This window comes from Ornithodoros turicata, chromosome 3, assembly GCF_037126465.1.
Source record: "Ornithodoros turicata isolate Travis chromosome 3, ASM3712646v1, whole genome shotgun sequence".
Classification (NCBI taxonomy): domain Eukaryota; kingdom Metazoa; phylum Arthropoda; class Arachnida; order Ixodida; family Argasidae; genus Ornithodoros; species Ornithodoros turicata.
In genome coordinates this window covers 106962584-106978746 of record NC_088203.1, presented here as the reverse complement: position 1 = coordinate 106978746, position 16163 = coordinate 106962584, and the positions used below count along the sequence as shown (strand labels likewise).

General features: G+C 46.5%; 2 protein-coding genes and 1 long non-coding RNA gene across 3 annotated transcripts; 1 reads left to right on the top strand and 2 right to left on the bottom strand.

Moving 5' to 3' along the window:
* Positions 1 to 540: 540 nt before the first annotated feature.
* LOC135389139 (uncharacterized) lies at positions 541 to 3650 on the bottom strand. The gene has a single exon (XM_064619148.1). It carries the CDS (start codon positions 3534 to 3536, stop codon positions 2196 to 2198), a length of 1341 nt encoding a protein of 446 aa, XP_064475218.1. The 5' UTR covers positions 3537 to 3650; the 3' UTR covers positions 541 to 2195.
* Positions 3651 to 3972: 322 nt separating this feature from the next.
* On the bottom strand, positions 3973 to 9905 carry LOC135389138 (specificity protein transcription factor 3-like). The gene is made up of 8 exons (XM_064619146.1): positions 9681 to 9905; positions 8836 to 9603; positions 8323 to 8556; positions 8049 to 8189; positions 7733 to 7934; positions 7331 to 7625; positions 6686 to 6879; positions 3973 to 5592 (listed from the first exon to the last, which is right to left on the bottom strand). The coding sequence occupies exons 1-8, from the start codon at positions 9741 to 9743 to the stop codon at positions 5336 to 5338; spliced, it is 2154 nt and encodes a 717-aa protein (XP_064475216.1). The 5' UTR covers positions 9744 to 9905; the 3' UTR covers positions 3973 to 5335.
* Positions 9906 to 10426: 521 nt separating this feature from the next.
* Positions 10427 to 11135, top strand: LOC135389136 (uncharacterized). Its single transcript, XR_010421574.1, has 2 exons — positions 10427 to 10525; positions 10631 to 11135. It is a non-coding gene; the product is annotated as an uncharacterized LOC135389136 (long non-coding RNA).
* Positions 11136 to 16163: the final 5028 nt, after the last annotated feature.

Below are 16163 nucleotides of genomic sequence, written 5' to 3'. Positions count from 1 at the left end.
GTGCAAATGGAGCCACCAATATGGGCACTGTTTTATCCATCCGATATTCCCCTGTCTCTCGGAAACACTCCGTGCAGTGGAAGTAATCCAGCATTCATCAGTTGAACATTGGCCTGGGAAAGACAATGATAACCAAAAATGCCTAAGACAGTGCTCCGAACTAAAATCTGCTATGACCATCACCCTCATGGTAAAAGTAGGTGGGCCAACCAAGGAGTTCCATATCAGAGCGGCAAAGCCACAGCGAGCCACCAAGTCTAACAATCCTGCTGTTCTCTGTCCCATGTTATACCGACGTTGCAGCACGCCAAATTTCTACCCGCAAAGAGTAAAATTAGCTCACATAGTATTTACAGTGGGGAGGCATCTGCAGTTATTGGAACGGGCAGACAAGCTGCTTTTTCAGCAGAGTGTCCGCGGATCCACAATGTTTGCGAAGTATGTGGAAAAGTGAAAGGTGCGAGAGGAATTTCCACGTGAGTGCTGTTTTGATTCTGATGTGTTTGTCAGTTATGTATGTGAAAGCCACAGGTACTCTGGTGAAAGGTCGGGCCAAATATTTTATTCTTTTGTGTGTGTGTGTGTAGAAAATATTTTCACATTTTGGGCCAGGATTGCCTCAAAGTTTGCGAAACATGTTGGAAGGGCATCAAAAGCGCATTATATGTACATTAGTTGGGTCTGTGTGTGGACGCCATTGTAAACGTTATTAAAAGCAATGTCTGCAATGCATGGCATAGTATATACAGTTGTCTGTCTTACCCATCATTTACTTATACAAAAAACTCAGGAACCAACTTTCTATCTGGTTATCCCGAATTGGTTATCCATATTCAAACCAAGGTACTGGAAACAATGTTTCAGAGACAGTGTCATTCTGATTCGCTTATATGGAAACATGTCAACAGCTCAGTGGTTAGCTTGCTGGCCATGTCAGCTGGCCAGCTGTGCTGTGTGGGGGTTTTCCTCAGACGCTTTCAGACGTATGTCTGCAGAGTTCCCTTAGAAGTCTGCCCAGGACGCACATTTCCCAGGGTGTTGTGACGTTGCCCACCTCTGTGAGTCCTTTCACCATCACCACCACCATGGCATTTGCAAGAGTTGTCCAATTTCTAATAGAACAACAAGGTCCGAGAGTCTGCTATCCATACCAGGCTAAAGAAGCACAAAGTCCTAAAGAAAGTCCACGTTCTGCACGAAAGCGCTAAAAATTTAAAAAAATGTTTGTTCGTTTTTCCTGGAGCAATATATACTGGGGACGCTGTACTCCCTAATTACTCAATCCAGATGGAAAATTCCTGTGTCCACGTGGAACTTTAATTGGTGTGTTTCGTCGTGATAAATTACAAACCGGCATTGCAATCCAAAGTTACAAACAAAAACCTCCAAATCCCCATGGGAAAACAACCAAGATGTTTACAGCACTTGATGAAGTGTGTCATCAACTGACATGGGTAGTCAAGTTCATGGTTATAGGTAGCCCGCAAAAAATAGTTTCACACATTTACAGGCATTTTTTGCAACGAAGGCTGGAGGAAATGCTGAAATTAATGGGTAAGCCTGCAACGGGCTGGGTAAAGCTTTAGTCTGCGCGGATAATGCAGGTCTATCTGCATCACCTGCGGACGCACATTTTACCTGCAGCACCACCGAACTTCTATCCGCAGTTTGTAAAAACCACTCGGGGATCTGTGAATAACCACAATGATCTCTAATACTGATTGCCGTGTTCAACCCAAGAATGACAGCTCTAGGTGCTCGTTGCAAACATCTCTTTATGCCACTTTAGTGTGAGGTAAGAGTAGGTGAACACGCTCTTAGGTTCAGCACAAATTCAATTAAATTAAATTGGAGGGTAACATTAACATAAATCGTGGCCACGAAACTTGTTCCCACTGGTTGCAGTAACTGGCTCTACATCGCATAGTAGCGTGCTTTGAGAATTAGCAAATACATGCAAGAGCATATGGATGGAATGAAATAAACCTGGGGGCATCATATGGGTGGCACTGCAGAATTCCTGTCATCGTCAGGTCGAACACACGTATTGTGATCTTTTTAGTGCCCCAGATGTTGCTTTGTAAGCACACCTTCGATATTATTGCTTCCTAAGAGGCTTCGCATAATATCCAAGCTATTCAAAGCACACAACACGTACGTTATGCTTGTCTTAACAAGTCCAACAAAAGATGATCTCATTCGGAACACACTAAGTCATCACAGTTTTCGGATGACGCAATTATGGCCACCTTGGTGTTGCTACAGTCCGTACTGTCTGTATCATCCAGCAGCTCCTGCAATATTTCTAGGCACAAGTTTTTCCTGAGGCACGCCTTGCAGAAGTCTCCCGTGTTCAGGTTGTAGCTGCTGTCCACCTCACACATCAACTCCAACGCGACGTCTCGGTCCGGATGTTTGAGAATGCAGTGTCTGTCCAGATTTCTCTGACTGACAAATTCTCTGCAGCAGAAGCCACAGCTGAAAGGTTGTGCAGTGTACCAGTGCACTGGATGGTGTCTTTCTGTACTGTTTTCTTGTTCCCCGATACCCTCTATAGTTTTTTCATCGGCCTCCTCAATCCTTTCGTTTGTTAAGCTTTCAGCACGATTGCAAACCTTTTGCTTTGTCGGAGTCTGCTTCATGATTTTGTGAAGCCTTTCCATGGCGTCTTGCGTAGCTCTTTCCAACTTTTCAATCCTCGTCTTAACATTTATGGCGCGCCCTTTGTGCCTGGCTGAGCACTTTTTTGTTCTCGCGGATTTACCGTTTCTGTCTGCCAAAACTTTCCGTTTCCGAGTTCTGCTACTTCTTCGGAGCGTGACCTCCGTCTCTTCGAAGTCATCCGCCAATATCTTCCTGCACCTCCCTTTCTTCGGTCTTGCAGCTTTTTCTCGTTCCCGTTCCTCACGCCTCGCAAATTCCATAGTGTGTTTCAAGTTGTGTGTCATCGACACGTGAACATTTCTTGCGATGTTCGTTTCGAACAGCGCACAACACTCGGCGCACTCGAATTGAACTGGGACATCTTTGGCTGGTCCAGGATTCCGAGACGGCACGAACGGTTTGGCGACGCCAAGTTCAGTGACGTGTGCCATGTATTTGCTGTACGAGTCGAAGATATCTCGACAGTGTCCACATACGAGACAACGGTTTTCTCGATGAATGTGAACTTCTTTGAGAAGTTCGTACATGTGTTTGATGTTGCCATTGCAAACCAGACAGGAGTAGGAATCGCTGGGTACGTCTTCCAGTGCAGTAAAACGCCATAGCGGCCCTGGAACTGGAAGTAGGCGTTCAGTAGGGAACGCATCGTCTTTCAATTCTATGCCTCGCTTACTTTCCGTGAAACACTCCGAGCGGAAGTGTAGGGAACACACACAGTCATTATCCGTGGGGGACTTGGTCGGGGAGCGTCTGCCCACAATTTTGTTCAGCCACAATTTTCTCTTTGCGGCAGAGTCGGGGAAAGGAAACAATTTCGTGTCCTCACCAGAGTCCACGCTCGTGCATCCGTGTATGTAGCATCTCTTCACCATCTTTCACAGCTCATTATCGAATTTTGCAAACAAATATGACCTCCGAATCCCTCGTCTGTTGGCGTCAATAGGCATCCATCTTGTTCTCGGCTGTGGACGTCACGTGACCTACCCCGCAGCCATATTTTTTTCCCGTGCGCATGCGCATTACCAGTCATCGCCACAAACCTGCACCTTTATAAAAGATGCACATGCTCCTTTCTACTGCGACAGAATGTACCTAACAGAAACGCAAATCCCTCGTCGTAACTAGCTGTTGGCGTCAATAGGCGTCCATCTTGTTCTCGGTTGTAGTCGTCACGTGACCTACCCCGCAGCCATATTTTTTTCCCGTGCGCATGCGCATTACCAGCCATCGCCACAACCCTGCTTCTTTAAGAAATATGCACATGCTCCTTTCTACTGCGACAGAATGTACCTAACAGAAACGCAAACAGAATACTTGTAGGGCATTTTATTTCAAATGATGACACAGTATGCTGTATTACAAGTTACAACTATGTGAAGATGCTCATTTGAGTGCTTTAGACACATACAAACTTCCATGTTTCAAATGTGTGGGAACATTTACATTACAATGCAACAGCAAAATGTCCTCATTATTTGATGAGATCATATAACGTTTGATTCCTGTATTGTCTCTTCTACATTAAGTAATGAGCCATTTTGATATATTACAGTGCAGTCTCCACTTTTTTAATATGCGTGTGAACATCTCAAACGAGTAACTCACAAACATACTGTACACACGCGGTGCACATTTTGTGCCCGTGATTCGATACACGTTCATGAAACATTTCTGCGTGCAAATATATTTCCTCTCATTTACCACTCGATACAACGCAGCAGTAAAAAAAGAATGAATAATTCGAGTACCATCTGTACGCCTTTGTACACATTCTTTGTACATATGTAACCTGCCTCATAAGTGCATTCAGAAACACATGTATGCACATGACCAGTGTGAAATGACATGTTTGCTCAGAGTTGTACAATTTTATGAGTGGTGAAATGTGATAGTGCTCACACTATTATGTGTCTTCCTCATTGATGACAGCCTTTGTATCAATCTAGGAAATGTGTTTTGACAGTAGAGCTGTCGATAACCTTGGTACCATACAGAAGAACATTCTTTTGTACATTCGTACAGACACAATTCATCAAAGCCCTGTTCTGACCAATGCAATCCAATTGCTTAGAATTTCCTCGCTTTCTCAGAACAGGTCTACCTTATGTCGTTAAAAACGAAAGAACACCTATGACATCGAGACAGTATTGATTGTCTAACTGAGTTACAATGCTCTGCTTTGGCTAAAACAAAAGTTTCATAATTACTATATGTCGTGTGCACTCCTAGAAAAATCGTACCGGGTTCTTACGGTCACGATAGCACAGCTGTATTCTGATAGGATAGCCTCTCCCTACAGAGATGCTCATATGTAACAGATCCACTGTCCAATTGTTGCATTTAATTTGCCTATGAAAAATACTTAAAATTCCACTGGGTTGCGTCGAACTGTGTGGTATGATTAGCAGTGATCAGCTGACTCATCTCATTGGACTCTATACATCAGACGAAATTTGAACTTTGTGCAAAAAATAATTATGCAACCCCGATGAATTTTTAAAAAAATTAACTCTCGGCAGAACCACAGATCTGCGTTATATTAGTCACTGAAACCGCAAACTCAGCTATAACGCCCGGTACAATATCCGATGGCACAGTTTGTGTGCCAGTATAATCAGTACGCCCCCCTCCGCGCCTTTTTTCCTCCGCGAATTGAGGTGGGACGACAGCGTTAGTTTTGCGCCAGGACAGCTCCCTCGACGACAGCTGACTCGTTGATGGACAAGTCATGGTCCGATACGTCGACAGACATTTCCAGGTCGCACGAATCTGGGGCAAAGTCCGATCCAGTGCCATCCTGTGTGGGGTCTGCACTCCCGCCGGAGAGCGGCCCCCCCTTCTTGCTGAGATGCGTCTTCAGATGCTTGGACAGATGGTCGCTGCGCATGAAGCGCTTCAGGCACTCCGCACACTGGAAGCGTTTTTCACCTGCGCACCATCAACGTGGAATATCAACTGAGATCACGTCTCTCTGCAGATTAGCTAAGCCACAATGGAGATACAGTAATATCTGATCGCTTACAAGCCAGCAACATGCGCTAAACGTAAAGTTACGGTTCTGAGACTGAAACGCACAACAACACAACACGAGCCTCAAAGTACCAAAGAACGTGAGCGGTTGAAACATGGCAGCCGTAGAAAAAGACAGTGGTAATCGAGGTATGCGTCGTTAAAACCCTGTCGCTGTCTGGCTTTTTCGACGACTGCCATATTTCAGCTGGGCACTAAAAGGGTTGGCATTTGTGGGTCTTGCAGGCGCTTTACCAGCAGTCAGTATTGAACTGTTGGGTGATGTTCAGATATTTGGATAAAAAAGTGTTTGAAGGTGCCTGGTTATCTGCAGTCCTCTAGCTACCGTACGTTCTTAATTCCTTAATTAAGGCGCTTCTTTTTCTGCCGCGGCAAATCCCGAATTCCGCAGCAGGGAACTATGAATTCCGCATTTTTCCGCGGTAAAAGGAAAATTGCCCAACTTCGGACAGAAAATACTCTCTGTTAGCTCTTGGTGTGGAAGAACACGGTTACAACTCCAAAAACTTTTGTGACTCGGCATAACAAGATACATCGTACTTTCTTCTGAGAGGGAGTGACGTTTGTCACAGACTATCAAATAGTACTTGCTAAGTGACCTCTCCGCATGTACAGAGTTTACCGTCACACAGAGGTACTTGACAGCTGTGGACACTAAAGCAGGGGTGAGCGTTTGCATTCCACTCCAGAATCCCAGAGAGCTGAGGGTTAGAGAGAGGAGTTAGAGTGTTGTGTTCCCGCACACAGATGGTGCCATATCACGGCCTGGTGGTCCTTATCAGATTGGCACATCCACCCCGGAACGCAAGCCGACCCGGTGCGAGCAAAGTCCGTTGATCTTGCGCATAAACTGAGTTAAGCACTCGGTTTCCCGCAAAATTCTGCGCAAAACCTCGCATTCCGCGGCAGACCCACAATTCCGCGATTGTTTGCGGAATCGCGGAAAAAGAAGGGCCCTATTCTTAATGAATGTGAGAGTATAGAAACGTACCCGTATGGGTTCGCTTGTGTCGTTGTAACTCGTCGGAGCGCGTGAACCGCTTTCCACAGAAGAGCCACTCGCAGACGAAGGGGCGTTCGCCGGTGTGCCAGCGCAGGTGGGCCCGCAGGTGGGATGTTTTTCCGTACACTTTTCCACAGCCCACGATGTGGCAGACGTGCTGCCTACGCTTGCTTTCGCTGCTCCTGAAACAAAAACGCACATTTTCTTCAAGCCCCCCCGCCAGCCCAAACAACGCCACCATGCCTCTACACAAACAAGTTTTCAATACAAAATGAGAGGCTTACTGAACTTGGCCACTTTGCACATTCTTTGTGGCTTTTTTTTTTGCAGTTGTAGCGCGAGAGACACTGTTGAACAAAAGTACTTTTTTCCTGGTCGCTCTCGAAACCTGAACTAAGCGGGTTTTTGATAGCCAGCTCGATTCGGCCAAGTATGAAGTAAGTATTCGATTAAGTATGAAACCAAGATTAAATATTACAGCGGGAGAGATGCGGCGGAAGGTACTGTTTACGATAAAAGAAGAAAGGAATTTCAATGGCTCAAATGCTCGCGTGCCGAAACCGACGGTGACGGTCGTGATAATGAAAGTGCCGATTCTGTCAGGATACATACATATACGGAAATCGTACTGACCTTCCTTCTCCTTCTCGGCAGTTTGGACAGGTGCAGGCGACACGCCTAAGCCTCCTGAACTGTCCTGGTACTTGCGGGGTGATGGCACCTTCTTCCGAGCTGCCAGCACCCCCATCCATCCCGTCACTCGTTGGGGTCTGTGTGCCCCCGAGTGATCCCTGTTGAACTTGCTGCTGCTGCTGATTAGCCTGAACCAACTGAGTAGCTTGACTGGGCACAGCCGCAACTGTCTGCTGTGTCGCGTTCACGACTTGCCACTTGTTGGGGTCGTTCGGGTCCTGTTGGAACTGTTGGGCTGAGAAAGACACGGTGTTTGAGCTTGTTTGAGGGCGTACTTATATCGACACACGGTTGTACGATGCGACTACGAACATGACGATAGGAAGAGGTCGAAACACCCACCTACGAGCTGTCCATTCGCGAGCGCCGCCTGCACCGTCTGCAATGGACTGAGGGGCCCCTGCAGTGGCGAAGCAATCACGTTACCCTGCGGTGTGATACCCAGCGCTTGAATGGCACCACCCAATAACTGCTGCTGAGCCGCGGCCCCGGGAGCACCCTGCACTTGGAGACCAGATGCTACGGCTGCGGGCAAGCTCTGAACCTGCATTTTTTCGACGCGAGTTACATTATCAGAAAATAACGAGCGCTTCTGCGGGAAGTAACAGTTCTCTGGCTCTTCCAGAGACTACCGTATTTCGAGTGCTTCCGCGCTCACCTGTATAATATTAGGTGATCTAAGTCCAGCCAGTCCAGACATGTTAATCCCCATTGGCCACCAGGTAGCACCACCGGCCAGCATCTGACCAATCTGGCCCTGCACCACTTGCCCAGAAGGGAGCTGCACTGCCACAGCTTGCTAAAGACGGAGAAAAGACATTGGATGCAACCTAGATAACGCGAGAGTCGTATTTTATTTCTCGGGAATACTTTGAAAAAAAAAAGCCAAATCGCAGCACGTTACTTGTCTCGGCACAATCTTAAAGCTTCACCTGGGCTACTTGAGCTGCTTGCTGGACGGCAGCTTGTTGCGCAGCTACTGCTGCTTGCTGTTGATGTGCTGCGGCACAATTTGATTGCTGCTGCTGCTGGGCATTTTGCTGTGCGGTGGTAGTGATGGTGCTATTTTCAGCCGTTGAGGCCACAGTGGAGGACCATGCAGTGTTGCCCTGCTGGGAAGCGGACGAGGCTGCCACTTGGATCTGTTGGAGCTGACCCTGCGTGAGCTGGAAATCCACATTTACGCATATTTGACAAAATAATCTCTTTCTGACACCTATATATATATATATATATATATATGTAAAGGGATAAAAAAGGGTTCCTTCACAATTCCCTACATCTTTAGCATCCAATTCCTTTTTTCCAAAGCAAAACATCTATAAGGGTGGTATTTTAGTAATATGAACGTAACTTTGGTAGCCTCCGTTGTAACAAAACAATATGAGTCAATGGATGGGAAACTTTGAAACCTGCTCATTTGCATCTCAAACGACTTTGCTTACCTGAGCTACCTGCGGTTGCATGTGCGCTAGCTGTTGCACAACTTGTGCAGTAATAGGTTGTCCAGGTGCCGCGAGCATATTGCCTTGAGGTGCAGCCACTGTTTGCACAGTTTGTACAGGCACATGAATTGTCTGGAACACGGTTTGTCCATTAGCCGTCGAGATGGGCACCTGCACTGGTAACGTCTGTTGCATGGGAGCTGCGATGGGCAACTGCAGTGTTTGAACCACGTTTCCTTGTCGAATTGCAACATTCTGAGCGAAGGCGTTTGCCTGCGGTCGCAGGAAACTTTGATTGGCGAGAAGCGCTTGCCCTCCCGCAAACTGGATGGCTTGCTGACCACCAGTGAAGGAGGCCGGAATAAAGATCGCCTCCTGACCGTCGATCTGAATGTTTTGAATCTGCGGTATCGCGTTGTACGCAATCTGACCACTCGGAGTCATCTGTGCCACAATTTGAGTTCCCGGCGAAAACACATGTTGCTGCGCCTGTTGTTGAGGCGATGCTTTCACGGTGGGCGACGTGGTTGTCGTCACTTGCGTCACGGTTCCGTCAAGGTTGAGCAGACCGACCGTCTGGGGTTGGACGTACTGCGCTGCGACGACTTCACCGGCTGAAAGGACTGTTTGTCCAGGGACGACCACTTTGGGGGCCGGCGGCGAATGCTCGCCGCCGGCCGTACCCGCGTCTTCCGACGCCGTTGTGATCGGTGAGCCGATCTTGCTGCACGTAGCAGCGAGTAGGGCGAGCGGGGACGGCTGGGCTTCCTGAAAACAAGGCGGGGTCAAGCTGGGAGGCGCCGGCCATATTGTCGGCCGGGGTGGTGCTCTGGGCGCCATCTTACCTGCGAGTTGGACGCTGGCACAACGTATTCAGATTCCTGACTTGGCGTTGCCGGTGATGTCATCCTGGGCCACGGCCACAGTTGCCGGGCACTCAGGGGACATCTGGGACTCGAGGAGTCCCGCGTATTTTACGTCGGCTGCCATCCATAAGGCCCGTAATTTTCATAGAGGAACTCCGGTTAACTGCTTGCGGAGGTGATCAATTACTCCGCCGAGGAGGTTGGCAAAAAGTAGTACGTCGTCTGCTCGCATTTTCTGCACTTTTTACGACAGTTGTATCCTAAACAATATGCGTAATATACATTTTTGCGAAACCGTTGACCAAGTCCATCACTTCCTAATTGCAAACAGGCCTTTGAGCTGGTGCTACTAAAAAAGGAAGCTGGCGGGCTGATACACGTTGGATCAAAGGCGGGTTGAATATGGCGGCAACTGTTGGGCGGAGGCGTTCCTCACAGGCGGGACAATGGACCGCTTCAATTTTACAACACCGCCCATGGTCCGAACTTCGGACGCCACCAAAAACCACACTTGACCACACACACATGAACTTGCTGTTACGTTACGTTAAGAAATGCAGAAATAGACTGTCTTTTTTTCTGTTCCCCTTCTCGTTATAGCTGTTGGATGCATTGATTGGATTAGTGTAGCACACATGTGTATATCACAGCAAAAAGGAGAAAGAAAAAAGAACAGAACAAACCTGTTTGTATTCAGCGAATAGACGTTCACGGAACATGTTCTATATATAGTTGCTGGTTGCTTGCAGACTTCGTTGTGCATCTGTTCACGAACGTGTGTTGGTGGACACTGGAGTATTCGCAAGTTAGAACCCGCTGCAAAGGTTGCTATATTCGTCGATTTTAGTGTTTGATTATCATTAGTCTTCTCCGTTTTTTTTTTTTTTTTTTTTTTGTATGTGACTCGGATGTGTTCTTTCCTTGTGCAGTTAACCCCTTTTTGGGACCTTCCAGCCTCGGCGGTTGAAGCGTTCTATCCTCCGAGGCAAGGTATCGATCAAAAAGGCTTCTTTTTTCCCGGCGAAAGAGGGTGGGGAAGATTGGATGCCACCCTCTTGTTGCTGTGGTAGTTGGTTCATTTATTACGTGGAGCAGACGGGCGGAGTTGGCTCAAAAGTGGGACGACTTCAAGATCGTGCTCCCTGCAGAGCTGCTTTTCGGGAGAGAGAGTTTCGCCCAAATCAATCGACTTTTGCAACGGCACGGAAGCAACACAGACTCGGTTCAAATTCGAGCTAGTTATTCGAGAGTCTGCTGGAACGTGAGCGTGTCGTATGTACCTTCCGTGTGCGACTGGATTGTGCACGTTGAGAGTGGGCTCACCAATCTCCGCATTTTGTTTCTCGAGAAATCACGTAAATTTCAGACTATATCAAATAGGGTTAAAAATCGGGCGGTTCGGTAGTCCATAAATTAAAAAAAAAAACGAATAAATTGTTAAGTGATTTAAGGCAGCTGTAACGCCTATTCCCGCTGCGCTTGCTCATTTTCGCAATTTTTCGAGACAGGTTATTTAACTAACCCGAGAAACAAGAAAACACAAACTCTCCGTTGGTATACTGCAAGGATTATACTATAGGGCATCTGCAATGGGTGTCCCATACAGTATTTCGCGGATGATCCTACGAGAATATTCCATTCCTCGGGGTATAAGAAGCTATGCCAGCTTTCGTCTCGGGCAGGATGATCGCGAGGCTCCCCCCTCCCGGAACTGACGGTCTAGATATTTCATATTACGCAGGAAACAAATTAGGCGTAGAATTTGGCAATGTGTTGTACATGTTTAGCTATACACACGTATGACTGGTAATTTATTCTGTCGCGCGGATGTTTTGTTCTTCGGAGCCCCACAGACAAATTCGAACTGAATAAATAGGAAAGGCGTATTCGTATAAAACTCAGTTCTAAATTTGTATTTCGCGGACCCCTCAGACACCCTGGTTGAATAACTCTCATTGTTTGTCACGTTGGGAAGACCTTTGCGAGATGACAAACACGGAGCGTCATTCAACAAATACGTTTTACACGGGAGAGTGTCGGTCCGGGTTCCCCGCAACGATCAGCATGGTGGGATGTTCCCCAAGCACTGTTCCCAAGTGAGGGAGGGAGGGAGAGAGGTAACCTCCCATCGACCGGGGGTGGATGCCGCCAAATATTACGTGGGAGGATCAAACTATGCCAAGAGGGTTTTACGAAAAGGTCTGGCCTGCTCAGCAGGGAGGGTAAAGTTACTTTTAAAAAGTTGTCCGAGTTCCAGTCACGGATAAATGTTCAAAAGTATCCGAGTTACAGTTATACGGATACCGCGTGCGAGAAAATACACTGACACGGAGATACTTCCAAGAATGTACAGTTGAGACTACGAAACAAATACAAATTGATCGGGTTGATTTAGCGAGCTGTTATTAGTTGCATTACGATTAATGAAGCACACTACCTTTGTTCACGTAATGTTTTTCATTCTTTCTTATATATATATTTCTCTTCACTTTCATTATCTTCCGTTTGCACGAAGGAGTCATTTCAAAATTCTTCTCCGTCATGCGGGTTCGAAGGTTCGGTGCTGACGAGACCCCACAAAACTAAATAACCGCTTCACCGCGGCACTGCTTTGCAGCCCAGTGTTATATATGAGAAATATACAGGCTTCAGTACTTGGAATGATTGCCATTCACTGCAGGTCTGGTTGCCTATAGCCGAATGATGACGTTTGTCGCTCGTGTATTTTTTAATTAAAAAAAAATCTCTAAAAAGAGTAAAAGTTACTGAAACTGAGTTGCATATAAAATATACCTCAATGAAAATGAATCTGATGTTTCACTCAAGGTAGCTTTTACTCAGTTACTTTACAAGAACCCTGCTGTGGCCAAAATGCGGTTGGTGGGAAATGCAACGTGACGACTATCGCAGAGCGTTCTGGCCGTCGCGACACCTTATTGACATTCTGAATAACGTTGCAGCAAATCGAGAAGATTATCTCAATTTCAAAGTCCTGGCACAGTGCCGCGCGAACGTGGCCAATGATCTTGCCACGACGATAGCAAAACTTAATTTTTCGAATAGTGAAACCGCTATTCCACGTAAGTATATATAAAAAGAGCAGGAAGAAGGCGTTCGTCCACTTCAAGAGCCCTCTGTTTGTTGGAAAAACCACGCAGGTGGACTCGGAGGCAGGATTATTGGGACCCGTGGTAAAGGACAGCGTCCTGCTATTGCCATGGTGCAGCAAACGACCACTAGCAAGCTCAATTTTCGTAGTAATGAAATCTGACTTGGAGCATGCGCACAACGTACCACGTTATCTTCAAACGTATCCTGGATGGAAGTGGACCATCACACGTACATATGGCTGCAGACGAACGAATGATATGATTTTCCTAAATTTCGTATATTTCGTGGTATTTTATTATTTCTGGGAAAAGCAAGCGGGTCAGGGACGTTAGGGCAGAACGTTTGGCTGAAAACTTTGCATCGAAAAACTGAGGAACTGATTTTGCTCCAAGCTCAGCGTCGTCGTGTTCAGAAAGCGCTTCTCGTGGCCTTTGAACCTCTACATGTGAACGTCTATACTGCCCGGGTGCGTGGATTTTGTACTCTAAGAACGGTGACGCTTTTGTGACACATAAAAACGGTGCGACGCCTTTATTTGCATCAAAATACGCATTTGAAATGTGCAACAGCACTAGTTATAAGTTGGAACAGGCGGAACGGCTCTGGGAACAGGTACAGAAGCGCGCCGTCAGGTTTATTCGCAATAACTATACAACCGTCATCAGGGAACAACAACACTTTTGGAGCGCTCGCAACTTCTGTCGGAGAGATCGAAAATTTCTTGATTAAAGTTCTTTTTCGTGTTGTTGGGAGGAAATACTATACACATTTCCTCCGAATGTGTTTCAAAGAAACGAACATTCCATCAGGCATATTACACGAAGTTATCGCAATTCAAGCATTCTCGTACGACCCATTAAAGAATGGGACGACAGTATTGTCACGTCGAGAAGGGTTTCGAAGTAGCGTAGCCAGAACAATATTTCGGGAGAGGTTGGATGGAAACTTTACGTGGGGGAAGAGGATTTCCCTCTCCCAAATGCACTACCAATAGTACGGTTTCGGGAGAAGTTTGAACCTCCACTCTCTGGCTACGCCACTGTTTCGAACCTCCAATCATATTTGTGTAATCTATGAATGACTCTTTTACCCCAGTATAATGTGTGTATTTTGATGTGGTGTGTTTGTTTCTGTTTTGTAAGCTGATACATGTTGCTTCTCAATGTATCCAATCCTACAATCGACGTCCAGAGGACGTTAGCAGTATCTGTAAATATATAAATAAACAAATTATTTGTCATGTGAGGGGCGCAAATTTGGTAAAGCGTCCCCCTCTTTTTGTGTGTGTGTGTGCAAAGGCGGATAAACTCAGTAGAAAATTGGATGGACGCAGTCCAACGAATAAGCACCAGTTATAGGAGTTAAAGATAAGCATAAAACGATGGAAAAAATTGCCACTGGCAGCACACCACCACTGGTCCAATATCGGTCCAACGTTGGTAGCCAAGTTACATTGGTCCAATATTGGCCGTGCAACTCGGTCCGATATTGCGTAAATCAAACTGCCAATATTGGTACAATGTTGCAAGCCCCTGGCGCCCCTGATCTGTAGCTATCGCGCGTAACTCACACGGCAGTCTAATTTCAATTGGTTTTAATATACCGGGTGTTTCAGTTAAATCCCCGGGCTAACTAATTCGCGAACGGGTGCACCAATCCACGAACTTTCTTTTTTTTACAAGTATCTGTCCGATACCACCTACAAGCTGCACACCGTGTGAATGAGTGGGAGGCGCTCATTATTAAAATAAAAATGCAAATGAGTTTCGTAAAAAAGCGTAACTTCTAAAGCAGGGCGCTGTCGGCATTAAACTGGGTACTACCCCTTTTGGGACCTTCGGTGGACACCTTTTAGAGAAAAATCTGCCACCGAAGCGGGTCATTTGTAGCAGTAATTAATTGGTTTCGGTTTACGTATTTTTGTCGCGGCTGGTCGCGGCGAAGCGCAAAAGGGCGTATTTCATTGGTGTAATTCATTGTTGTAAGGACAAAATTCATTGATGGATAAGGGAGTGAAAGAGCGTCCTTTTGCGCCAAGTGGGATCGTAAGACCCCACTTGGTCTGAGATCCTGGTAGTCCCGCAGAACTACCCATCGTAAAAAACATATGCGAGCATTCCTCAGTAGACTCCATTGGGAAGCTTCGCGGTAACAGCCAGAATCGTTGGCAAAGTTAGCAAATTGTACACAAAACCCGCACCTGGAGCAAACTCTCCTGTAACGGTGTTTCGTGGCATGCGGAAAGCGAGCGTTGGATCAACTCTGCTCAACATAGAGGGGGGAAGAATGTCGGTTGTCCGTTGGCGGGAAGCCAGGGGTGTCACCAGGCGTCGCAGAATTGAACGGCTGAACGGAATTGAAAGGCTGCATTAATCCACCGAATGCGCCTCGATGTGGCCTGTACAGCTCAGTGGCGTTACCGCTTGAGACAAGTTGACTCTCCCACCTGCTGCCACTGTGGTGCTCTTGAGGATCTGGAGCATATTCTTCTTCATTGCCCTCACTATATACCAACCTTCCCGAACCACACTCGAGTCTCTTCGTCAGCTGGACTCTCGCCCTTTCTCCCTATCGAAATTGCTTGGTCCCTGGCCCAATCCAGCCCAGAAACGCTCTGCGCTCAAAGCTCTTCTGACATTTCTGGACACCATCGGACTTCGATCGTTATTGTGAAGGGGCTCGTTATTTTATTCCCCACATTCCAACCAGCAATGGTGTAGAGTATCGCCTGTGCCGATGAAACTCCCCACTCTCCGAGGTCAAAAATAAAGTTGTTGTTGTTGTTGTTCCTGTAACGGTGAGGGGCATGCGTCTTAGCAACGTACAATGATTCTGTAATTAATTCAAGGCGCTTAACGCACAACAGCAGTGTCATCCCTATTGTGTATCAGCTATCAAGCATTGAGCTTTTCATTTGAACTGCCGCTTCCACTGTCGTTATCTGCTTCGCCGCCCATAAAACCGATAATTTTTGTGCGTAAGTGTGTCACCCGAGTAATTTCAAAATTAGAAGCATATGGATCGTAGACATAAGAAATATTTGTTGCCAGAATATTTCGGGGGACCACAAATTAAATTTTATCAATACTATTCTGTTTTTTCCCTCACATAACACATTTTGGGAATATTAAAGTACAGCCGTGCTTCACCCAGGATTACCAATGGAGTACCAAATGAAGGCGCATTGGTTGAAAGCTGCCTACATTGGCACTTTGGTTTGATGGCAAACCAATGTAACGCCAATGAAGCGCCATCGTTTATTGAAAAATTATGTGAAAAGTTATGTGTGTAATTATGTGGGCGACATGGTTTCAAACGTCCATAACAATGGTGTTCTGGTCATTTCCTAAC

Coding starts and splice junctions, on each gene's coding strand:
- LOC135389138 (XM_064619146.1), bottom strand. CDS start 9,743: ATGACATCACCGGCAACGCCAAGTCAGGAATCTGAATACGTTGTGCCA. Junction 6,880..7,330: donor TGCCGAGAAGGAGAAGGAAG/GTCAGTACGATT, acceptor TTTTTGTTTCAG/GAGCAGCGAAAGCAAGCGTA. Junction 5,593..6,685: donor ACACAAGCGAACCCATACGG/GTACGTTTCTAT, acceptor GATGGTGCGCAG/GTGAAAAACGCTTCCAGTGT.
- LOC135389139 (XM_064619148.1), bottom strand. CDS start 3,536: ATGGTGAAGAGATGCTACATACACGGATGCACGAGCGTGGACTCTGGT.